General features: G+C 45.2%; 1 protein-coding gene across 1 annotated transcript in view; it reads left to right on the plus strand.

Moving 5' to 3' along the window:
• The first annotated feature begins 819 nt into the window (after nt 1–819).
• The window catches only part of mmp25b (matrix metallopeptidase 25b), a 32,105-nt gene continuing 6,358 nt past the window's right edge, over nt 820–26,566 (plus strand). Inside the window, exons 1-8 of the mRNA XM_055873555.1 lie at nt 820–912; nt 1,061–1,190; nt 4,431–4,563; nt 5,014–5,158; nt 5,439–5,749; nt 5,891–6,070; nt 16,885–16,984; nt 18,060–18,142. Of these exons, the coding sequence (XP_055729530.1) occupies nt 1,080–1,190; nt 4,431–4,563; nt 5,014–5,158; nt 5,439–5,749; nt 5,891–6,070; nt 16,885–16,984; nt 18,060–18,142 (1,063 nt within the window). The 5' untranslated portion in view covers nt 820–912; nt 1,061–1,079. The remainder of the gene's footprint in view (nt 913–1,060; nt 1,191–4,430; nt 4,564–5,013; nt 5,159–5,438; nt 5,750–5,890; nt 6,071–16,884; nt 16,985–18,059; nt 18,143–26,566) is intronic.

Consider the following 26,566-nt stretch of genomic DNA (forward strand, 5'->3'; position numbering starts at 1 on the left):
TAGTGAACTTGGTCAGATGTCTCTGTGAAAGCACTGGGTAGGCCTAGTATAGGGAGCCGTAGAGCCATACAGGAAGTAACTAAGAACTGAAAAGCCATTTGTTTAATCGTATCGACGTGTTTCCTTGTAAATCCGTTTCTAAACAAGCAGACCTACACCTGCATTATTTCATCAGCTTTGCTTGTTTGTTATATCTGTCTCAGACTGTTTCCTTAAATGAACCTGTGACTTTGATTAGATCGATGTTGTCCTAATACAGTGTATTTCCTTATGGTGAAAATCTTCTCAGGTTGAACTGGAGTCAGCTAATTGTTCATTTCTAGCTATTATCATCCATGCAGCATTATTTATGGGATACAACATTCTCCCATTGCACGATTGACAAAATCACAATGGTGTAAGAAGCAAAGTTTCACAATGCGGAAAAGGCAAATGAGATTTTTTACTTCTTTCGCTTATGATGCAATCTCTCAGCTCCAAAACCTGTTGAGCAGTAACAGACATTCAAGTGCTACACTTCAAAACAATGGACAAAGGCACATTTTGTTGCCAGATTGTGATGATACAGATACAAGATCTTTAAAACATCCCAAAAAATTGGCATTTCTGTCTGAAGTATAGATACACAGTATCTAGTTCTTAATGATGATGAGACCAAAACAAAAATGACTGATCATGTTGTAACTTCATCTCATGCAAATACGTTCTTTAAGCACGTTTAACTGACTTTCTACAGAATGTGGTATGAAATACTTTGAACAAACGGAGATGTTTTTGGCAGTTTTATTGTGTGTGTGTGTGTGCAATGACAAAGAGGAAGTGAGGGTGGAGAACCACTAACCACATTGATCAATTCCTTTTTGCCCTGCCTAGTCCTTAGAAGAAACTAACACAGCAGGAGATAAAGAAACGGTATAGTACAGCGATTCACAAAATATCATCAGAAGCAACATAAGAGTAAAGTGAAAAGGCATGGTTGTTTTAAGTTTCTATAGGATGCCGACCTGTGCTGAGTTTGGAAACGTTTGGACAGATTTATAATGGTAAGTGTGTGATACAGGGTTGATATTCACAGGAAAATGTTTGGCACTGTGTATGGACTGATATGGATGACCGTTACTACGAGCTTGTTCATCTCAACGGGACATCCCTCGCCCGCACCGATGCCTGACCAGTATGCCAGAGGACTGGTGAGTTGTCCTATGTTGTCTTCATTTTTTATCTTATCATCGCTTTACTTTGTATAAAATAGATGTGCTCCATCGAAACCATTCGTATATTTTTGCTTATAGACTTTTTTTTGTTTCGCTTATAGCCTATGTATGTAAATCATTGTTTGGAATTCCAGACATAGCCACAACGATATTTAGAAAATGTATAGCCTATATTTTGGGGGGGAAATAAACCTATATTAATACCACCCATAGTGTTTGAAATCTAAAATGTAATCAACCGTTAAACGTTATTGACTTTAGGGACAATGTGTGGTAAACCACTATGGGGCACACCCTCTTTTGACAGTTGACAAACCAAAATTTCATATGACTGCTGAGCAGTCCTGAGATTTACCTCCCTCAGTGCTGTAGTGCACTTACCAAGAATCGCTACAATACACAGTAGGCCTCTGCATTAACTCGCTCTGCTCCAGCGAGTTAGTGTACATAGATTAGAGCAGTGGTTCCCAAATGTGTTATAGTCCTGTACCCCTTCCAACATTCAACCTCCAGCTGCGTCCTCTAGCACCGGGGTCAGCGCACTCTCAAATGTATTTTTTTGCCATCATTGTAAGCCTGCCACACATACACTATACGATACATTTATTAAACATAAGAAGTTTTTGTCACAACCCGGTTCGTGGGAAGTGACAAAGAGCTCTGATAGGACCAATGCACAAATAATCATATAATAATAATCTATAATTTTGCTCTTTATATATAAAACCTTATTTGTTAATCGAAAATTGTGAATAACTCCCCACAGGTTAATGAGAAGGGTGTGCTTGAAAGGATGCACATAACTCTGCAATGTTGGGTTGTATTGGAGAGAGTCTTAAATCATTTTCCACACACAGTCTGTGCCTGTATTTAGTTTTCATGCTAGTGAGGGCCGAGAATCCACTCTCACATAGGTACGTGGTTGCAAAGGGCAACAGTGTCTTAACAGCGCGAAGTGCCGGGATACTCTGAACGCAGCCCAATCCAGAAATCTGGCAGTGGCTTCTGATTAAATTCAATTTTCACAGAACCGCTTGTTGCAAATTCGATGAGGCTCTCTTGTTCAGATATCGATAAGTGGACTGGAGACTGAGAATGAAAGGGATAAGGAATCCAGTTGTTTGTGCCATCCATTTCGGGAAAGTACCTGCGTAATTGCGCATCCAACTAACACAGGTGCTTCGCCATATCACATTTGACATTGTCAATCATACAATGATGGAAAGACCTGTGTGTTGTCCTTGTTAATGCAGACAGAGAGGAGATCAGATTTGTCCTGCACATTGAATATAGTTGCGGAGAGTCCCTGTAATACCAGATTCAGACTATTCAGGTGAGAAAAAACATGACCCAGATAGGCCAGTCGTGTGAGAAACTTGTCATCATGCAAGCGGTCAGACAAGTTTTCATTATGGTCAGTGAAGAAAACTTTAAGCTCGTCTCTCAATTCAAAAAAACATTGTATATAGATTCTCTTTTTTCTACCATGTTATTGACTTGTCTATTGTTTACTCCATGTGTAACTCTGTGTTGTTGTCTGTTCACACTGCTATGCTTTATCTTGGCCAGGTCGCAGTTGCAAATGAGAACTTGTTCTCAACTAGCCTACCTGGTTAAATTAAGGTGAAATAAAAAAAAATAAAAAAAAATTGTTTGACTAGGCTACCTGTATTTGACATTGTGTTGTTATTTCGCTGAACACTAGATGGTTTAATTTTATTTTTGGCAGTGAACGAGGCATTGATCTTGTTATCCCGTTGTGCATGTTTTCCCTAGGCTGAGGCTGCTTTTCTCTCCGCTACAGTGCCGTCTGTTCTGACTCTGGTCCCTGTCTCCCTCGTCTCGTCAGTCCTGCTTCCCTGCCCTGGACCCCCGTTCTACTGCTTCTTTGAAATCCGCTCCCGACCTGCTTACCTGGCTCCTACTCCCCTTGCCCCAGCCTTAGCCTCAGTTACTGGTTCCCTGCTACCTGCCCAAGCTTCCACTGGCCTGCACCCCCGCCCCCCCCCCCCCCCCCGCTTCTCAATAAATACCTTAGCTACCTTATCCCTGTTGGGTTCACCTGCTGCGCCCCGCCTAACAATAGCCCCGTGGAAAATATAAATGGACTGTTTGAAAATGTGAGAAAAAAAAGTTAAATAAAAAATGATATATTTAGAAAATGTGAATCACATTTTTAGTTGGCGTACCCCCGACAGCATGGCGCAGGAATACCTGGGAATACCTGGACTAGAGAAACGGAACGTGCAATATAACACCCTGGGTCAGAGATAGCATTAACCCTGCATAACCTTATTAACCCTCTCTCTGACAGATTCTTCATCACTTAAGAGCCACACAAAACAATACAAATACCCCTTGTATCACCGCCGTTGGGTCTAATGCGTTGAAGCTACGTCAGTTATAAGTGTAAGCCAACAGGGCTAGGCCTAGCTAGTTGGCTATCCTGAGCGCGATCAGCTAGCTAGTTGGCTATCCTGAGCGCGATCAGCTAGCTAGTTGGCTATCCTGAGCGCGATCAGCTAGTTGGCTATCCTGAGCGCGATCAGCTAGCTAGTTGGCTATCCTGAGCGCGATCAGCTAGCTAGTTGGCTATCCTGAGCGCGATCAGCTAGTTGGCTATCCTGAGCGCGATCAGCTAGCTAGTTGGTTATCCTGAGCGCGATCAGCTAGCTAGTTGGCTATCCTGAGCGCGATCAGCTAGCTAGTTGGCTATCCTGAGCATGATCAGCTTCAGTGGTCAGGGATTCACTGTCTGGTTTCACTCAGGATTCACTGAATTACAGCAAGACGTGAAGAGAGAAACACTCTGTTGATGGTAATTGTGTGGTGCTAGAACATCTGGGGGCTGAACACATACCATATGACCTTGACAAAGGTTCAAGGGTTTTTATTAGTCATATTTAAAAACATGAAATGACAGGAATTTAAGACAGGAACTAAAAAAAACATCAAAATACATCAAATCTAAAAGTCCTTCAAATATCAAAGTCCACTTTATTATTGAGATATTGTCTCAGTCCATATTGTCTGTTTTACGTGATACCGGGAATGTCTCTGGTTAAAAAGGTGTATAACACTGGGGAGGAAAAAGTCCCTGGGGTGGTTTGTCCCTGGAGTGCCGTGTGCAGGGGGTGGCTTTCATCTGCTGTGATGCTCCTTAGTATCACAACAACTGACATCAAAGTCTGCTCTCCTACCTCTTCTCTCTGTTAGGATTGGTTGAGCCGGTATGGGTACCTCCCTCCTCCTGACCCTCGTACGGGCAAGCTGCAGACGAAGGATGGGGTGGAGCGGGCGATCCGCGAGATGCAGAGATTCGGAGGGCTGGAGGAAACGGGCAGACTGGGTAACCCACTGTCAACTTACAGCTTCGTCACTTGACACTTTAAGCCAACTGTAAAGTCTTTCATTGGGACTTGTGTGTGCACAGACACTGAGGATATTCTGTGAAGGGCCTTGAAAACAAAAAAGGCTTTTCAATGAACATTAAGATGCTTGAAACTATTGGAAACACTTTAACATTTTTAAGTCATTAAGCCTGCAGGGGTAAGCATGTATGAGCTTTTACAATGTCTTATAACAAGGCTTATAAATGTTGTGTCTCTATGCATAAAGTGTTCCACCGTCTCAAACTGACTGTTTGGATCATTATAAAATGCTTATAAAACATTATAAATGGGTCATACATGCTCATGATGAGTCTTATAATGCGTTATAACAGTATTATAATGCATTATACCTGGATGCTTTAAGTCACCGGGTGTCATGTGTGAGTGTCTTGCCTCTGTATTTTCAGATAAAGACACTCTCAATCTCATGCAGACGCCTAGATGCTCTCTCCCTGACATTGTGGGATCAGAGGACATGTTGAAAAGGAAGAGGAGGAGGAAGAGATACGCCCTGTCAGGCCTTCGCTGGGATAGGACCGACCTAACATGGAGGTGTGCAAAATTTGTCATTGGGACAAACAGTTTCACACATTTGAGTATTTGTCTGTGTAGTGTAGTACTACGCATACCTGGGTTCAAATAGTATTTGTCATCTTTCAAATACTTTGAGCATTTGATTGAGCCTGCCTGGAGTGTCACATGGGCGTTTTTCTTTACATTTGGGAAAATTCCATTGGTTCCTTTGCACCAGGTACTGTGCCATACCTGGTAAGCAGTATAATAGTGTGTTTTATTTATTTGTTTGTACTACTGATGTCCTTCCCGTATCCAGTGTCCACAGTTACCCAAACCCCTCCCGCTCGACCTCTGTCTTCCAACCGGACATGGTGAAGGGGATCCTGACTCAGGCCTTCAAGGCTTGGAGTGACGTGGCCCCCCTCAGCTTCCGACAGCTCTCTGGGAACGACAGAGAAGATATGGGGCCCGGAGGGGACATCCGAGTGTCTTTTACCCGCTCGCTCCATGACGACGGGTACCCTTTCGACGGTAGAGGGGGCACCCTTGCCCACGCCTTCTTCCCGGGGAGGGATGACGTCGCCGGGGACACGCACTTCGATGACGATGAGTACTGGAGCTATGGAGGTATTTAAAGATAGTCAGATGGATGGATGGATGGATGCATGGATGGAAGGATGGAGGGATCTTCAATTACCGCAATAAATACAGACAGAGAGAGAGATGATATTAACCGACTGATTAACACAGCACCTGCTGGTTTCTCAGGGGACAGCAGTAGCACAGACCTCTTCACAGTGGCAGTGCATGAGTTTGGCCACGCCCTTGGTCTGTCCCACTCCTCCTCGGATCCCTCCATTATGAGGCCCTACTACCAGGGAGCTGTGAAAGACATATCATCCTACAACCTCCCTCTGGATGACAGGATGGCCATTCAAGAGCTCTACGGTAGGGTGTCTTATTTAATGGACTCTTTAAGAAATATATATGTTCTTTAAGGATTCTATATTATGTTGAGAGTTGTGGGAAAGATAGACAGATAATGTGTCACTAAGGCAGTGGGCTGGATTCAAAACCCACGCCGGAATCTAAGTATGTAGTATGCAGTGGCACTAACCGCTAGGCCACCCAGGCCACACCAACCCATAACTCTAACCCTAAACACACCCCAACTCTAACCCCAGCACCTTAACACTAACCATAAACCAACATAACCTAACCATAACTCATTGGGAAAGTCAATGTAGGTTTCTTGGTCAGTCATGTCACTTAGTTTTTCCCCTTGATGCCACATCCGTCCACGGCTTTTACCGCACCTCTATTTGCATAACCCAAACCGCTTAACAGTTGTGGGGTTATTTCCTGCCCTTACACTACTGTTGTTGTTTACGCACTGGCTTTAGTTATAAAATACGATATTACAGTGTCATGATTTCACAATGCAATTCAGGGAAACAGATCCTCATTTTGGTGCACATAGAAAGGAGTCCTGAGTGCATTCAGGTGTGTGTGCTGCAACAAATGTTCTTCCCAATAGACAAACATGGGCTCATTATGTTCAGAAAAATCCAAGGTATGACGCCATGTTGTCTTGTAACTGTACATCAAACATAGTGATCATAAACGTTGACACTGAGGGAAAGGCCATAAATTAAGACGACTCTCTGCAGTTTGAAAGATGAGACGTTGAGTATTATGAGAAACATCGCTTTGATGTCATACAAGCAAGTCAAACATTCCAAAAGTGCACTTCACATTTTCATAGCATAAAACTCATTTCAAATTAAATCAAATCTAATTTTATTTGTCACATGTTCCGAATACAACAGGTGTTGTAAAATACACTCTTTCCTCAACCCATGTTACTGTACACCCACTGCGTTCCAATTTAGCCGTTTATCTGTGCCCAAATCTGCAATTTTCAACCCGGGTATGTGTCTTCACTGACATTTTCAACCTGTCCCTGACTGAGTCTGTAATACCAACATGTTTCAAGCAGACCTCAATAGTCCCTGTGCCCAAGAACACCAAGGTAACCTGCCTAAATGACTACCGATCTGTAGCACTCCCGTCTGTACCCCTGAAGTTCTTTGAAAGGCTGATCATGGCTCACATCAACACCATTATCCCAGAAACCCTAGACCCACTCCAATTTGCAAACCAGCCCAACAGATCCACAGATGATGCAATCTCTATTGCACGCCACACTGCCCTTTCACACCTGGACTAAATGAACACCTATGTGAGAAAGCTATTAATTGACTACAGCTCAGCATTCAACACCAGTGCCCTCAAAGCTCATCACTAAGCTAAGGTCCCTGGGACTAAACACCTCCCTCTGCAACTGGATCCTGGACATCCTGACTGGCCGCCCCCAGGTGGTGAGGGTAGGTAACAACACATCCCTCACGCTGATCCTCAAGATGGGAGCCCCTCAGGGGTGCCTGCTCAGAGTACTCCTGTACTCCCTGTTCACTCATGACTGCATGGCCAGGCACAACTCCAACACCATCATCAAGTTTGTCGATGACACAACAGCGGTAAGCCTGTCGACAACGATGAGACAGCCTATAGGGAGAAGGTCAGAGGCCTGGTCGTGTGGTGCCAGGACAACAACTTCTCCCTCAATGTGATCAAGACTAAGGAGATGATTGTGGACTGCAGGAAAAGGAGGACCGAGCAGGTCCCCATTCTCATCGACTGGGCTGTAGTGGAATAGGTTGAGAGCTTCAAGTTCCTTGGTGTTCACATCACCAACAAACTATCACGGTCCAAACACACCAAGACAGATGTGAAGAGGGAACGACAAAGCTTATTGCCCCTCAGGAGACTGAAAAGATTTGGCATGGGTCTCAGATCCTCAAAAGGTTTTACTGCTGCACCATCGAGAGCATACTGACTGTTTGCATCACTGACTGGTATGGCAACTGCACGGCCTCCAAACACAAGGCCCAAACAGATGGTAGTGCGTATGGCCCAGTACATCACTGGGCCAAGGTTCCTGTCATCCAGGACCTCTATATCAGGCGGTTTTAGAGGAAGACCCTAAAAATTGTCAGACTCCAGCCACCCTAGTCATAGACTGTTCTCTCTGCTACCGCACGGCAAGCGGTGCCGAAGCGCCAAGTCTAGGTCCAAAAGGCTTCTTAACAGCTTCTACCCCCAAGCCATAAGACTCCTGAACAACTAATCAAAGGGCTACCCAGACCCCTCTTTTACACTGCTGCTACTCTCTGTTTATAATCTATGCATAGTCACTTAACTCTACCTACATGTACATATTACCTCAGTTACCTCAACTAACCAGTGCCCCTTGCCATTGACTCTGTACTGGTACCCCCTGTATATAGCCTCCACATTGACTCTGTACTGGTACCCCCTGTATATAGCCTGCACATTGACTCTGTACTGGTACCCCCTGTATATAGCCTCCACATTGACTCTGTACTGGTACCCCCTGTATATAGCCTGCACATTGACTCTGTACTGGTACCCCCTGTATATAGCCTCCACATTGACTCTGTACTGGTACCCCCTGTATATAGCCTGCACATTGACTCTGTACTGGTACCCCCTGTATATAGCCTCCACATTGACTCTGTACTGGTACCCCCTGTATATAGCCTCCACATTGACTCTGTACTGGTACCCCTGTATATAGCCTGCACATTGACTCTGTACTGGTACCCCCTGTATATAGCCTCCACATTGACTCTGTACTGGTACCCCTGTATATAGCCTGCACATTGACTCTGTACTGGTACCCCCTGTATATAGCCTGCACATTGACTCTGTACTGGTACCCCCTGTATATAGCCTCCACATTGACTCTGTACTGGTACCCCCTGTATATAGCCTCCACATTGACTCTGTACTGGTACCCCTGTATATAGCCTGCACATTGACTCTGTACAGGTACCCCCTGTATATAGCCTGCACATTGACTCTGTACTGGTACCCCTGTATATAGCCTGCACATTGACTCTGTACTGGTACCCCCTGTATATAGCCTCCACATTGACTCTGTACTGGTACCCCCTGTATATAGCCTCCACATTGACTCTGTACTGGTACCCCCTGTATATAGCCTCCACATTGACTCTGTACTGGTACCCCTGTATATAGCCTCCACATTGACTCTGTACTGGTACCCCCTGTATATAGCCTGCACATTGACTCTGTACTGGTACCCCCTGTATATAGCCTCCACATTGACTCTGTACTGGTACCCCCTGTATATAGCCTGCACATTGACTCTGTACTGGTACCCCCTGTATATAGCCTCCACATTGACTCTGTACTGGTACCCCTGTATATAGCCTCCACATTGACTCTGTACTGGTACCCCTGTATATAGCCTCCACATTGACTCTGTACTGGTACCCCTGTATATAGCCTCCACATTGACTCTGTACTGGTACCCCTGTATATAGCCTGCACATTGACTCTGTACCAGTACCCTCTGTATAAAGCCTCCACATTGACTCTGTACTGGTACCCCTGTATATAGCCTCCACATTGACTCTGTACTGGTACCCCTGTATATAGCCTCCACATTGACTCTGTACTGGTACCCCTGTATATAGCCTCCACATTGACTCTGTACTGGTACCCCCTGTATATAGCCTCCACATTGACTCTGTACTGGTACCCCCTGTATATAGCCTCCACATTGACTCTGTACTGGTACCCCTGTATATAGCCTCCACATTGACTCTGTACTGGTACCCCTGTATATAGCCTCCACATTGACTCTGTACTGGTACCCCTGTATATAGCCTGCACATTGACTCTGTACTGGTACCCCTGTATATAGCCTCCACATTGACTCTGTACTGGTACCCCTGTATATAGCCTCCACATTGACTCTGTACTGGTACCCCCTGTATATAGCCTCCACATTGACTCTGTACTGGTACCCCTGTATATAGCCTCCACATTGACTCTGTACTGGTACCCCCTGTATACAGCCTCCACATTGACTCTGTACTGGTACCCCTGTATATAGCCTCCACATTGACTCTGTACTGGTACCCCTGTATATAGCCTCCACATTGACTCTGTACTGGTACCCCTGTATATAGCCTCCACATTGACTCTGTACTGGTACCCCCTGTATACAGCCTCCACATTGACTCTGTACTGGTACCCCCTGTATATAGCCTCCACATTGACTCTGTACTGGTACCCCTGTATATAGCCTCCACATTGACTCTGTACTGGTACCCCCTGTATATAGCCTCCACATTGACTCTGTACTGGTACCCCTGTATATAGCCTCCACATTGACTCTGTACTGGTACCCCCTGTATACAGCCTCCACATTGACTCTGTACCGGTACCCCTGTATATAGCCTCCACATTGACTCTGTACCGGTACCCCCTGTATATAGCCTCCACATTGACTCTGTACCAGTACCCTCTGTATATAGCCTCCACATTGACTCTGTACCGGTACCCCCTGTATATAGCCTCCACATTGACTCTGTACCGGTACCCTCTGTATATAGCCTCCACATTGACTCTGTACCGGTACCCCCTGTATATAGCCTCCACATTGACTCTGTACCGGTACCCCCTGTATATAGCCTCCACATTGACTCTGTACCGGTACCCCTGTATATAGCCTCCACATTGACTCTGTACCGGTACCCCTGTATATAGCCTCCACATTGACTCTGTACTGGTACCCCCTGTATATAGCCTCCACATTGACTCTGTACTGGTACCCCTGTATATAGCCTCCACATTGACTCTGTACTGGTACCCCTGTATATAGCCTGCACATTGACTCTGTACCGGTACCCCCTGTATATAGCCTCCACATTGACTCTGTACTGGTACCCCCTGTATACAGCCTCCACATTGACTCTGTACTGGTACCCCTGTATATAGCCTCCACATTGACTCTGTACTGGTACCCCTGTATATAGCCTCCACATTGACTCTGTACTGGTACCCCCTGTATATAGCCTCCACATTGACTCTGTACTGGTACCCCTGTATATAGCCTCCACATTGACTCTGTACTGGTACCCCCTGTATACAGCCTCCACATTGACTCTGTACTGGTACCCCCTGTATATAGCCTCCACATTGACTCTGTACTGGTACCCCTGTATATAGCCTCCACATTGACTCTGTACTGGTACCCCCTGTATACAGCCTCCACATTGACTCTGTACTGGTACCCCTGTATATAGCCTCCACATTGACTCTGTACTGGTACCCCCTGTATATAGCCTCCACATTGACTCTGTACTGGTACCCCCTGTATACAGCCTCCACATTGACTCTGTACTGGTACCCCCTGTATACAGCCTCCACATTGACTCTGTACTGGTACCCCTGTATATAGCCTCCACATTGACTCTGTACTGGTACCCCTGTATATAGCCTGCACATTGACTCTGTACTGGTACCCCTGTATATAGCCTCCACATTGACTCTGTACTGGTACCCCTGTATATAGCCTGCACATTGACTCTGTACTGGTACCCCTGTATATAGCCTCCACATTGACTCTGTACTGGTACCCCTGTATATAGCCTGCACATTGACTCTGTACTGGTACCCCTGTATATAGCCTCCACATTGACTCTGTACTGGTACCCCCTGTATATAGCCTCCACATTGACTCTGTACTGGTACCCCCTGTATACAGCCTCCACATTGACTCTGTACTGGTACCCCTGTATATAGCCTCCACATTGACTCTGTACTGGTACCCCTGTATATAGCCTCCACATTGACTCTGTACTGGTACCCCCTGTATATAGCCTCCACATTGACTCTGTACTGGTACCCCCTGTATATAGCCTCCACATTGACTCTGTACTGGTACCCCTGTATATAGCCTCCACATTGACTCTGTACTGGTACCCCTGTATATAGCCTCCACATTGACTCTGTACTGGTACCCCTGTATATAGCCTGCACATTGACTCTGTACTGGTACCCCTGTATATAGCCTCCACATTGACTCTGTACTGGTACCCCTGTATATAGCCTCCACATTGACTCTGTACTGGTACCCCCTGTATATAGCCTCCACATTGACTCTGTACTGGTACCCCTGTATATAGCCTCCACATTGACTCTGTACTGGTACCCCCTGTATACAGCCTCCACATTGACTCTGTACTGGTACCCCTGTATATAGCCTCCACATTGACTCTGTACTGGTACCCCTGTATATAGCCTCCACATTGACTCTGTACTGGTACCCCTGTATATAGCCTCCACATTGACTCTGTACTGGTACCCCCTGTATACAGCCTCCAAATTGACTCTGTACTGGTACCCCCTGTATATAGCCTCCACATTGACTCTGTACTGGTACCCCTGTATATAGCCTCCACATTGACTCTGTACTGGTACCCCCTGTATATAGCCTCCACATTGACTCTGTACTGGTACCCCTGTATATAGCCTCCACATTGACTCTGTACTGGTACCCCCTGTATACAGCCTCCACATTGACTCTGTACCGGTACCCCTGTATATAGCCTCCACATTGACTCTGTACCGGTACCCCCTGTATATAGCCTCCACATTGACTCTGTACCAGTACCCTCTGTATATAGCCTCCACATTGACTCTGTACCGGTACCCCCTGTATATAGCCTCCACATTGACTCTGTACCGGTACCCTCTGTATATAGCCTCCACATTGACTCTGTACCGGTACCCCCTGTATATAGCCTCCACATTGACTCTGTACCGGTACCCCCTGTATATAGCCTCCACATTGACTCTGTACCGGTACCCCTGTATATAGCCTCCACATTGACTCTGTACCGGTACCCCTGTATATAGCCTCCACATTGACTCTGTACTGGTACCCCCTGTATATAGCCTCCACATTGACTCTGTACTGGTACCCCTGTATATAGCCTCCACATTGACTCTGTACTGGTACCCCTGTATATAGCCTGCACATTGACTCTGTACCGGTACCCCCTGTATATAGCCTCCACATTGACTCTGTACTGGTACCCCCTGTATACAGCCTCCACATTGACTCTGTACTGGTACCCCTGTATATAGCCTCCACATTGACTCTGTACTGGTACCCCTGTATATAGCCTCCACATTGACTCTGTACTGGTACCCCCTGTATATAGCCTCCACATTGACTCTGTACTGGTACCCCTGTATATAGCCTCCACATTGACTCTGTACTGGTACCCCCTGTATACAGCCTCCACATTGACTCTGTACTGGTACCCCCTGTATATAGCCTCCACATTGACTCTGTACTGGTACCCCTGTATATAGCCTCCACATTGACTCTGTACTGGTACCCCCTGTATACAGCCTCCACATTGACTCTGTACTGGTACCCCTGTATATAGCCTCCACATTGACTCTGTACTGGTACCCCCTGTATACAGCCTCCACATTGACTCTGTACTGGTACCCCCTGTATACAGCCTCCACATTGACTCTGTACCGGTACCCCTGTATATAGCCTCCACATTGACTCTGTACCGGTACCCCCTGTATATAGCCTCCACATTGACTCTGTACCAGTACCCTCTGTATATAGCCTCCACATTGACTCTGTACCGGTACCCCCTGTATATAGCCTCCACATTGACTCTGTACCGGTACCCTCTGTATATAGCCTCCACATTGACTCTGTACCGGTACCCCCTGTATATAGCCTCCACATTGACTCTGTACCGGTACCCCCTGTATATAGCCTCCACATTGACTCTGTACCGGTACCCCTGTATATAGCCTCCACATTGACTCTGTACCGGTACCCCTGTATATAGCCTCCACATTGACTCTGTACTGGTACCCCCTGTATATAGCCTCCACATTGACTCTGTACTGGTACCCCTGTATATAGCCTCCACATTGACTCTGTACTGGTACCCCTGTATATAGCCTGCACATTGACTCTGTACCGGTACCCCCTGTATATAGCCTCCACATTGACTCTGTACTGGTACCCCCTGTATACAGCCTCCACATTGACTCTGTACTGGTACCCCTGTATATAGCCTCCACATTGACTCTGTACTGGTACCCCTGTATATAGCCTCCACATTGACTCTGTACTGGTACCCCCTGTATATAGCCTCCACATTGACTCTGTACTGGTACCCCTGTATATAGCCTCCACATTGACTCTGTACTGGTACCCCCTGTATACAGCCTCCACATTGACTCTGTACTGGTACCCCCTGTATATAGCCTCCACATTGACTCTGTACTGGTACCCCTGTATATAGCCTCCACATTGACTCTGTACTGGTACCCCCTGTATACAGCCTCCACATTGACTCTGTACTGGTACCCCTGTATATAGCCTCCACATTGACTCTGTACTGGTACCCCCTGTATACAGCCTCCACATTGACTCTGTACTGGTACCCCCTGTATACAGCCTCCACATTGACTCTGTACTGGTACCCCTGTATATAGCCTCCACATTGACTCTGTACTGGTACCCCTGTATATAGCCTGCACATTGACTCTGTACTGGTACCCCTGTATATAGCCTCCACATTGACTCTGTACTGGTACCCCTGTATATAGCCTGCACATTGACTCTGTACTGGTACCCCTGTATATAGCCTCCACATTGACTCTGTACTGGTACCCCTGTATATAGCCTGCACATTGACTCTGTACTGGTACCCCTGTATATAGCCTCCACATTGACTCTGTACTGGTACCCCCTGTATATAGCCTCCACATTGACTCTGTACTGGTACCCCCTGTATATAGCCTCCACATTGACTCTGTACTGGTACCCCTGTATATAGCCTCCACATTGACTCTGTACTGGTACCCCCTGTATATAGCCTCCACATTGACTCTGTACTGGTACCCCCTGTATATAGCCTCCACATTGACTCTGTACCGGTACCCTCTGTATATAGCCTCCACATTGACTCTGTACTGGTACCCCCTGTATATAGCCTCCACATTGACTCTGTACTGGTACCCCCTGTATATAGCCTCCACATTGACTCTGTACTGGTACCCCCTGTATATAGCCTCCACATTGACTCTGTACTGGTACCCCCTGTATATAGCCTCCACATTGACTCTGTACTGGTACCCCCTGTATATAGCCTCCACATTGACTCTGTACTGGTACCCCCTGTATATAGCCTCCACATTGACTCTGTACTGGTACCCCTGTATATAGCCTCCACATTGACTCTGTACTGGTACCCCTGTATATAGCCTCCACATTGACTCTGTACTGGTACCCCCTGTATATAGCCTCCACATTGACTCTGTACTGGTACCCCCTGTATATAGCCTCCACATTGACTCTGTACTGGTACCCCCTGTATATAGCCTCCACATTGACTCTGTACTGGTACCCCCTGTATATAGCCTCCACATTGACTCTGTACTGGTACCCCCTGTATATAGCCTCCACATTGACTCTGTACCGGTACCCCCTGTATACAGCCTCCACATTGACTCTGTACTGGTACCCCCTGTATATAGCCTCCACATTGACTCTGTACTGGTACCCCCTGTATATAGCCTCCACATTGACTCTGTACTGGTACCCTCTGTATATAGCCTCCACATTGACTCTGTACTGGTACCCCCTGTATATAGCCTCCACATTGACTCTGTACCGGTACCCCCTGTATATAGCCTCCACATTGACTCTGTACTGGTACCCCCTGTATATAGCCTCCACATTGACTCTGTACTGGTACCCCCCTGTATATAGCCTCCACATTGACTCTGTACTGGTACCCCTGTATATAGCCTCCACATTGACTCTGTACCGGTACCCCTGTATATAGCCTCCACATTGACTCTGTACTGGTACCCCCTGTATATAGCCTCCACATTGACTCTGTACCGGTACACCTGTATATAGCCTCCACATTGACTCTGTACTGGTACCCCCTGTATACAGCCTCCACATTGACTCTGTACTGGTACCCCCTGTATATAGCCTCCACATTGACTCTGTACTGGTACCCCTGTATATAGCCTCCACATTGACTCTGTACTGGTACCCCCTGTATATAGCCTCCACATTGACTCTGTACTGGTACCCCCTGTATATAGCCTCCACATTGACTCTGTACTGGTACCCCTGTATATAGCCTCCACATTGACTCTGTACTGGTACCCCCTGTATATAGCCTCCACATTGACTCTGTACTGGTACCCCTGTATATAGCCTCCACATTGACTCTGTACTGGTACCCCCTGTATATAGCCTCCACATTGACTCTGTACTGGTACCCCCTGTATATAGCCTCCACATTGACTCTGTACTGGTACCCCCTGTATATAGCCTCCACATTGACTCTGTACTGGTACCCCCTGTATATAGCCTCCACATTGACTCTGTACTGGTACCCCCTGTATATAGCCTCCACATTGACTCTGTACTGGTACCCCCTGTATATAGCCTCCACATTGACTCTGTACTGGTACCCCCTGTATATAGCCTCCACATTGACTCTGTACTGGTACCCCCTGTATATAGCCTCGCTTGTTATTTTACTGCTGCTGTTTACTTATTTGTTACTTTTATTTTAAATGTTTTACTTTTTTCTTAACTTATTAAAACATTGTTGGTTAAGGGCTTGTAAGTAAGCATTTCACTGTAAGGTCTACAGCTGTTGTATTCGGCGCATGTGACAAATAACATTTGATTTGATTTGATATGAGTGTAAAGAGTTAAGTCATAACTCTAGCCAATGCGTTTTGAGAAGGAGGCGAGGAGAGAGTACGATTCACCCTTTCTCTCTCCCCAGGGAGGAAGGAGAGCAAGCCTACAGTGCACCCTGGTGGCAGTGGTTCAACTCCCAGTCACCCTCGCCTGCCCAGTCCTCCACCTCCAAGGCCAACTAAACAGTGAGTGGAGCCAGAGAGAGTCAGGTCTCAGACATTTATATGCCTGATTCACACTATAGACCAGACTGGAACCATACTGTGCTGGTCCGAATGGTTTCTTTTCACATTGTCCTTTCCAGCACGGTTCCAGCAACAATGTTAACCAGGCATCCCAGTACAGCTTGGCTTGGCTCAGCTCGGTTTGACTGAGTAGTGTGACATGGGTACAATATTTCTTATCTGTCCAAACAGGATTAAGCTAATTGTTTCTCCATGGTTCTCATATGCTGATGTGTGACGGACACGAAGGACAGACATCAACATTTTTGTCCATAATTTTTCACGTGCATCATAAATCCAAAATGTTACCTAGCTAGATACATAGATGATACTGTAGCTGCTGAGATTTAACCTGATAAGAAAATCGTTATTAGATATTTCATAAGTGTAGCTGATGTTGTCATTATGACACAACACATTCGTAATATTGAGTTGCACCCCCCCTTTGCCCTCAGAACAGCTTCAATTCATTGGGGCATGGACTTTACAAGGTGTCGAAGGCGGTCCACAGGGTTGCTGACCCATGTTGATTCCAATGCTTCCCACAGTTGTGTTGGCTGGATGTCCTTTGTGTGGTAGACCATTCTTGATACACACGGAGAACTGTTGAGCGTGAAAAACCCAGCAGCGTTGCAGTTCTTGACACAAACCGGTGCACCTGGCACCTACTACCATACCCCGTTCAAAGGCACTTCAATCTTTTGTCTTGCCCATTCACCCTCTGAATGGAACAGATACACAACACATGTCTCAATTGTCTCAAGGCTTAAAACTCTTTGTGAATAGCCTGTCTCCTCCCCTTCATCAACTCTGATAGAAGTGGATTTAACAAGTGGCATCAATAATGGATCCGAGCCTTCACCTGGATTCACCTGGTCAGTCATGGAAAGAGCAGCTGTTCATGTTTTGTATAATCAGGGTATAGAGTAACTATGTCCTTAATCAATCACTAAAACCACTCACAGTACTGAGTGTCAGGTTGCCACTGAAGTCCAGTGTCTTTACTCATGCTTCCCTGTCTTTCTTCCATGACCAGTTCGGACCGCTCTTTCCAAAATCGTTGTGAGGGCGGCTTTGATGCTGTGGCAAATATCAGAGGAGAGGTCTTCTTTTTTAAGGGTAAGAGAAATACAACAGTAGTGACAACAGCAGTGACAATGTGTTTACACAATTACACAAACATAAATGCTTTGTTGAATGTTCTATTTTGTCTGCAGAATTACCATCGTCACAAAATAAATCTTCAGAGGGGAGGGTTTTTCTTAACAGTGAAGAGTTTTTAAACGGCAGTGCTCTTCAGCTAAAAGGGATCCCCTACATTGACAGAAATATTGCCCAGAAATGACTTACTTGAACAGAAAGGGGCACACATAACCATGGCCATGATAACTAGCCTAATAACTAAGGATTGTGTGGTTTCATGATTTAAAACATTGATAAATGTTATATCTTATGTGTATGGGACATTCTTGCGGTTGCATTTGCGTCTCTCACCTTTACATCCATGAAAAACACTTTAAAATGACAAAATAGTTACCAGGGGTGGAAGTAACAAATTGCAAATACTCTCATTAGTGTAATTGATATATTTTTTGAGTGCTTGTACTTTTAAGAGGATTTTTCTAAGTCAGTAATTTAACTTTCACTTAAGTACGTTTTGAATGAAGTACTGTTGAGTACTACCTTTTTAAAACCATCCGTTACAGAATGCAATTTTTAACGTTCTCCATAATAGTACAGTAGATCCCCCTCGGAGCCAGAAAAAAAACTGCTCATCGTTGTTTAGTCAGTGACCAATCAAATCAAATTTCACACATCACACCAGTGCAGGCCAATCAAATCAAGCTATGCATACAATATGAGTGATGATGGTCGGAAGGTTTTCAAAAAGGCAAAAATAACTGATTTAGTTCGAGATGTATCGTGAAAAAGAAGAAACGTTTTTATCAAAGTGATATGTGTCAATCCGATGGAGATGGAGGAGACTTTGTATTTTAAAGTATAAAAAATATATTTGCAAGTAGCAGGCCCGAACATTCTCAGTAACAGTTACAAAAACATTTTTCTTGTTGTGACTGTGATATGTTGTTGTTTATTTACTTTAAAAAGAGTAGATAAGAGTGTCTGCAAAATGACCAAAAAGTAAATGTGTATGTGAAAATGAACATTCCAAAATTACCTACAAAGCACACTGGGTATTATTTTTGGCCTTGTTTCAGGGTGGACCTCATTTCAATAATACTCAGCATGCTTTGCAATTGTTAATTTTTTACATTACATTAACATTGTACTCATTTAGCTGATGCTCTTATCAAGAGCGGCTTACAATTAGTGCATTGATTTTTGCTAGGTGAGACAACAACATATCACAATCGGATCAATTACATTTTCCCTCAACAATATACATTTATATTTTGTTCATTTCCCAGATGCTCTTATCAGACCATAGTGCTATCAGACTTCTGATACTAATGGACGGGTAAAAGGGTGGGCCACAAAATTTGAATGCTTTAAAAAAAATGGTCTGGAAAATATTTTGCATTTTGAAAATACAAATTACAGTATTTTGAAAATACAATATACAAAATACGTTGGAGTGTAGTTCATCCCAGTGTAATTCCAATTTCAAAATGGCGTGGAAATTCAAATCAAAAGGAAGAGAGACTGTAGATTGTTCAAACTTTATTATAAGATTGTCAAATCTGGAGCAGTGAACAATCCACTCAACAGTGTGGAGTTAAGAGCCCAACGAACAGAGTTGGGTCTCAGCTTTTATAACCGTAGTCTACGTGGCAGTTTAGCAGGTGTGTGAGATCACGATGTGAACATAGAGTACAAACAAGTGATAGTGACAGTTTTGTTCAACCTTTCTGCTGATAGAATTGCCACTTCTACTTAAACTAGCCTCTGTTCTCTTCATATCTCCACACAGCCATGCCCTTGAAAGATATGAAAAGAACAGAAGGAACCAAAAACTGGTGACTCTCAAATGGCCCTTTGTCTTTGGCCGCCTGACTAAGTTACTCAGAAACAAGAGAGGAAAAACACTGGCTTCTTCTTACATGAGAGAAACAGACAGTGGAAATGTACAGGTTTAAGGCTCATACAGTGCATGTGCATAACAAAGTTTGTAATTAAATTAAATTAAGTAATTAAAATACGTATTTCAAATACATCTCTGCTTGCAGCTAAGTTAGCTAGTTAGCTAAATGTTTAACTATCACCTGATGATGATAGCCGTTGTGGCTAGCATGTCCCTATGTGGTGATGGCTAGCTAGCTAGCTATCGAATAAAGTTATCTGGGCTAGCTAACAACATTAGACTAAAGTCAGCAAGTGAGCTAGCTAGTTAAGTGAAATAACTAGCTAGCTAGCTAGCTAATGCATTTAGAGAGACATAGGATTTAGAGAGACCTAGGATTTTTAGCTTTTGTGTGTAAATTAGGATAACGTTAACCTAAAAGCCAGAGAATCAGTAAGTCTAACCTTGCATGCAACTGTGTGAGTCTACACAATAGGTACAGCTAAACATGGACTCGTGTCAACATTAGACAACTTTTTAGGTTGGAGAACATCTGACAAACTTACTTCAGTCTCAATATCTGAGAATAACAAATATGGAAAGTGTGTGTTTGAGCTATTGCAATGTCAGTGATATGACGATCTAAATGACAACATAAAGCAGAATTTGCTGAAATATTCAATATGTGTATGTTGTGCATTTGCCACTATAAAGGTTTAGTCTACCTGAAGCATCATTTGACACATTGACAGGTGACGAGACAGAGCAACGGACGCAACATTAATCTGATGAAGATGATTTCTTATCATCACTGATGCCCAAATGGTCATAAGGTACAGAGGAACTGGATGGGTACCTTGCCTTGTGTCAGTCAAGGTGGATTTGCTTCATTTCTTTCCATACCTCTGGTCTTCTGGTATTTTATTAGGATCCCCATTAGCTGTTGCAAAATCAGCAGCTACTCTTCCTGGGGTCCACACAAAACACGAAATGTGAAATAATACAGAATATTAATAGACAACAGTTCAAGGACAGAACTACATGAATGTAAAATAATTACAAAAAGCACACGTAGCCTACATATCAATACATAAACACAAACTATCTAGGTCAAATAGGGAAGAGAAGTTGTGCCATGTGGTGTCGCTTTATCTGTTTTTAAACCAGATTTGTGTTCAATTGAGCAATACGAGATGGAACAGAGTTCCATGCAATAATGGCTCTATATAATACTGTACGCTTTCTTGAACTTGTTCTGGATTTGGGGGCTGTGAAAAGACCCCTGGTGGCATGTCTGGTGGGGGAAGTGTGTGTGTCAGAGCTCTGTGTAAGTTGACTGCAAACAATTAGGGATTTTCAACACATGAATGTTTCTTATAAAAGAAGTGATGCAACCAGTCTCTCCTCAACTCTTAACCAAGAGGGACTGGCATGCATAGTATTTATATCAGCCCTCTGATTATAATGAAGATCAAGACATGCCGCTCTGTTTTGGGCCAGCTGCAGCTTAACTAGGTATTTCCTTGCAGCACTCAACCACACAGCTGGACAAAAATCAAGATAAGACTAAACTAGGGCCTGCAAGACTTGCTTCTGAGAGTGTGGTGTCAAAAAGCAGTGTATCTCTTTATTACTGACAGCGCTCTCCCCATCTTTACAACCATTGAATCTATATGTTTTGTGACGACCCTCCCACTCTGTCTGAGCACACCAGACCACAACCCCAAGAAATGACAATCACCCTGAGTACCACAGAAGAGAGATGAGATAAGGAGCTTCCCCCAAAACCTACATTAACTCAACCCTAGTCTTCGTGCGGATTTGCGGTGGGTATTTACGCACTGTAGCCCACTGGCAAGGAAATAAACCCCCCCCAGCACGCTGGCAGATTCCACCAAGCCACGGATGTGCCCCCGAGACAACTGCTCAGTCCACAGACACCACACAAAAATAACAAACATTAACCATGCCCAACATATTCCAAAAAGGAAACACGTCGCTAAGCCTCTCAGGGGTAAAAGGCTATAGCTCCGGGTAAATTCCACTACATAGCTCCGGGTAAATTCCACTAGCAAATTCCACTACCCTACCCAAATCTCCCACTGAGGTACACAGCCGATTACTCACCTCAGACCGATGTCCCAACAGAAAGTAGAACAAGAGTTTCCAGGCTGGGCAGGGCCCTGGAAACTAACCAATGTACGCTCTCCAAAGCAGCACACAAACCAAACAACAAAGGCAACCGATACTGGGCCTATCAAACTCAAACAAAATATGCAAACCAAACACGTACCTACACGTTCTCCCAAACTAATACGTTCAATTATCCCAGACGAGCCCCCACTTGTCACGAACCGGCTCAAAGCCCGTAACAAAAGGGAGACAACGTGGAGAAAAGGAGTAACAAAATATATATTTATTAACTAAAGTAACTAAGTATAATATACCATGGTGTGTGTAATCAGTAGTGTAAGTGAGTGTTTTGCATGCATGAATGTGATAATGCAGGGTGTTGAAAGATGCTAAAACAAACAACCAAAAAACCACCAAGAAACACAAACAAATCTTATCAAGGTGTCTGCCTGGAGAGAGTCTCCTCCATGAATGGGGAAGTGGTGCATTTATCCTATGACAGTGGGCCCAGGTGTTTCCCATGTAGCTGACGACCCTCCCAACTCCGCCCACCGACATCCTAATAAGGAAACAAGAACAAAGAGAGAATATGGCAGACAGAGTGGGAGGGTCGTCACAGTTTTGACCATGACAGTTTACAATCTAAGGTAACGCCAAGTAATTTAGTCTCCTCAACTTGTTCAACAGCCACACCATTCATTAACAGATTCCGCTGAGGTCTAGAACTTCTGGAATGATTTGTACCAAATACAATGCTCTGAGTTCAATCAAATCAAATCAAATCAAATTTTATTAGTCACATACACATGGTTAGCAGATGTTAATGCGAGTGTAGCGAAATGCTTGTGCTTCTAGTTCCGACAATGCAGTAATAACAACAAGTAATCTAACCTAACAATTCCACAACTACTACCTTATACACACAAGTGTAAAGGGATAAAGAATATGTACATAAAGATATATGAATGAGTGATGGTACAGAACGGCATAGGCAAGATGCAGTAGATGGTATAGAGTACGGTATATACATATGAGATGAGTACTGTAGGGTATGTAAACATAAAGTGGCATAGTTTAAAGTGGCTAGTGGTACATGTATTACATAAAGATGGCAAGATGCAGTAGATGATATAGAGTACAGTATATACATATACATATGAGATGGGTAATGTAGGGTATGTAAACATTATATTAGGTGGCATTGTTTAAAGTGGCTAGTGGTACATTTTTACATAATTTCCATCAATTCCCATTTTTAAAGTGGCTGGAGTTGAGTCAGTATGTTGGCAGCGGCCGCTAAATGTTAGTGGTGGCTGTTTAACAGTCTGATGGCCTTGAGATAGAAGCTGTTTTTCAGTCTCTCGGTCCCTGCTTTGATGCACCTGTACTGACCTCGCCTTCTGGATGATAGCGGGGTGAACAGGCAGTGGCTTGGGTGGTTGTTGTCCTTGATGATCTTTATGGCCTTCCTGTGACATCGGGTGGTGTAGGTGTCCTGGAGGGCAGGTAGTTTGCCCCCGGTGATGCGTTCTGCAGACCTCACTACCCTCTGGAGAGCCTTACGGTTGTGTGCGGAGCAGTTGCCGTACCAGGCGGTGATACAGCCCGACAGGATGCTCTCGATTGTGCATCTGTAGAAGTTTGTGAGTGCTTTTGGTGACAAGCCGAATTTCTTCAGCCTCCTGAGGTTGAAGAGGCGCTGCTGCGCCTTCTTCACAACGCTGTCTGTGTGGGTGGACCAATTCAGTTTGTCCGTGATGTGTACACCGAGGAACTTAAAACTTGCCACCTTCTCCACTACTGACCCGTCGATGTGGATAGGGGGGTGCTCCCTCTGCTGTTTCCTGAAGTCCACAATCATCTCCTTTGTTTTGTTGACGTTGAGTGTGAGGTTATTTTCCTGACACCACACTCCGAGGGCCCTCACCTCCTCCCTGTAGGCCGTCTCGTCGTTGTTGGTAATCAAGCCTACCACTGTAGTGTCGTCCGCAAACTTGATGATTGAGTTGGAGGCGTGCATGGCCACGCAGTCGTGGGTGAACAGGGAGTACAGGAGAGGGCTCAGAACGCACCCTTGTGGGGCCCCAGTGTTGAGGATCAGCGGGGTGGAGATGTTGTTACCTACCCTCACCACCTGGGGGCGGCCCGTCAGGAAGTCCAGGACCCAGTTGCGCAGGGCGGGGTCGAGACCCAGGGTCTCGAGCTTGATGACGAGTTTGGAGGGTACTATGGTGTTAAATGCTGAGCTGTAGTCGATGAACAGCATTCTCACATAGGTATTCCTCTTGTCCAGATGGGTTAGGGCAGTGTGCAGTGTGGTTGCGATTGCATCGTCTGTGGACCTATTGGGTCGGTAAGCAAATTGGAGTGTGTCTAGGGTGTCCGGTAGGGTGGAGGTGATATGGTCCTTGACTAGTCTCTCAAAGCACTTCATGATGACGGAAGTGAGTGCTACGGGGCGGTAGTCGTTTAGCTCAGTTACCTTAGCTTTCTTGGGAACAGGAACAATGGTGGCCCTCTTGAAGCATGTGGGAACAGCAGACTGGGATAAGGATTGATTGAATATGTCCGTAAACACACCAGCCAGCTGGTCTGCGCATGCTCTGAGGACGCGGCTGGGAATGCCGTCTGGGCCTGCAGCCTTGCGAGGGTTAACACGTTTAAATGTTTTACTCACCTCGGCTGCAGTGAAGGAGAGCCCGCAGCTTTTGGTAGCGGGCCGTGTCAGTGGCACTGTATTGTCCTCAAAGCGGGCAAAAAAGTTATTTAGCCTGTCTGGGAGCAAGACCTCCTGGTCCGCGACGGGGCTGGTTTTCTTTTTGTAATCCGTGATAGACTGTAGACCCTGCCACATACCTCTTGTGTCTGAGCTGTTGAATTGCGATTCTATTTTGTCTCTGTACTGGGACTTAGCCTGTTTGATAGCCTTGCGGAGAGAATAGCTACACTGTGTGTATTCGGTCATGTTTCCGGTCACCTTGCCCCGGTTAAAAGCAGTGGTTCGCGCTTTCAGTTTCACGCGAATGCTGCCGTCAATCCACGGTTTCTGGTTTGGGAATGTTTTAATCGTTGCTGTGGGTACGACATCGTCAATGCACTTCCTAATGAACTCGCTCACCGAATCAGCATATTCTTCAATGTTGTTGTTGGACGCAATGCGGAACATATTCCAATCCGCGTGATCGAAGCAGTCTTGAAGCGTGGAATCAGATTGGTCGGACCAGCGTTGAACAGACCTGAGCGCGGGAGCTTGTTGTTTTAGTTTCTGTTTGTAGGCTGGAATCAACAAAATGGAGTCGTGGTCAGCTTTTCCGAAAGGAGGGCGGGGGAGGGCCTTATATGCGTCGCGGAAGTTAGTATAACAATGATCCAGGGTTTTACCAGCCCTGGTAGCACAATCGATATGCTGATAGAATTTAGGGAGTTTTGTTTTTAGATTAGCCTTGTTAAAATCCCCAGCTACGATGAATGCAGCCTCAGGGTGTGTGGTTTCCAGTTTACAAAGAGTCAGATAGAGTTCGTTCAGGGCCCTCGATGTGTCTGCTTGGGGGGGAATATATACGGCTGTGATTATGATCGAAGAGAATTCCCTTGGTAGATAATGCGGTCGACATTTGATTGTGAGGAGTTCTAGATCAGGTGAACAGAATGACTTGAGTTCCTGTGTGTTGTTATGATGATCACACCACGTCTCGTTAATCATGAGGCATACCCCCCCGCCCCTCTTCTTACCAGAAAGATGTTTGTTTCTGTCGGCGCGATGCGTGAAGAAACCAGCTGGCTGCACCGACTCCGTTAGCGTCTCTTGAGTTAGCCATGTTTCCGTGAAGCAGAGCACGTTGCAATCCCTGATGTCTCTCTGGAATGTTACCCGTGCTCGGATTTCATCAACCTTATTGTCAAGAGACTGGACATTGGCGAGTAGTATGCTAGGGAGTGGAGTGCGATGTGCCCGTCTCCGAAGCCTGACCAGGAGACCGCTACGTTTGCCCCTTTTACGGCGTCGCGTAGGGTCGCCGGCTGGGATCAGATCCATTGTATTGGGTGGAAGGCAAAACACTGGATCCGTTTCGGGAAAGTCATATTCCTGGTAGGAACGATGGTTAGTTGACGTTAATCGTATATTCAGTAGTTCCTCCCAACTGTATGTAATGAAACCTAAGATGACCTGGGGTACCAATGTAAGAAATAACACATAAAAAAACAAAATACTGCATATTTTCCAAGGAACGCGAAGCGAGGCGAGGAGTTTTAGAGATGTTCAGGACCAATTTATTATTGGCCACCCATTCTAAAACAGACTGCAACTATTTGTTAACGGTTTCAGTGGCTTCATTAGCTGTGGTTGCTGATGCGTATATGGTTGAATCATCAGCATACATGGACAC

The sequence above is a fragment of the Salvelinus fontinalis genome, chromosome 1, assembly GCF_029448725.1.
Source record: "Salvelinus fontinalis isolate EN_2023a chromosome 1, ASM2944872v1, whole genome shotgun sequence".
NCBI classification, from domain to species: domain Eukaryota; kingdom Metazoa; phylum Chordata; class Actinopteri; order Salmoniformes; family Salmonidae; genus Salvelinus; species Salvelinus fontinalis.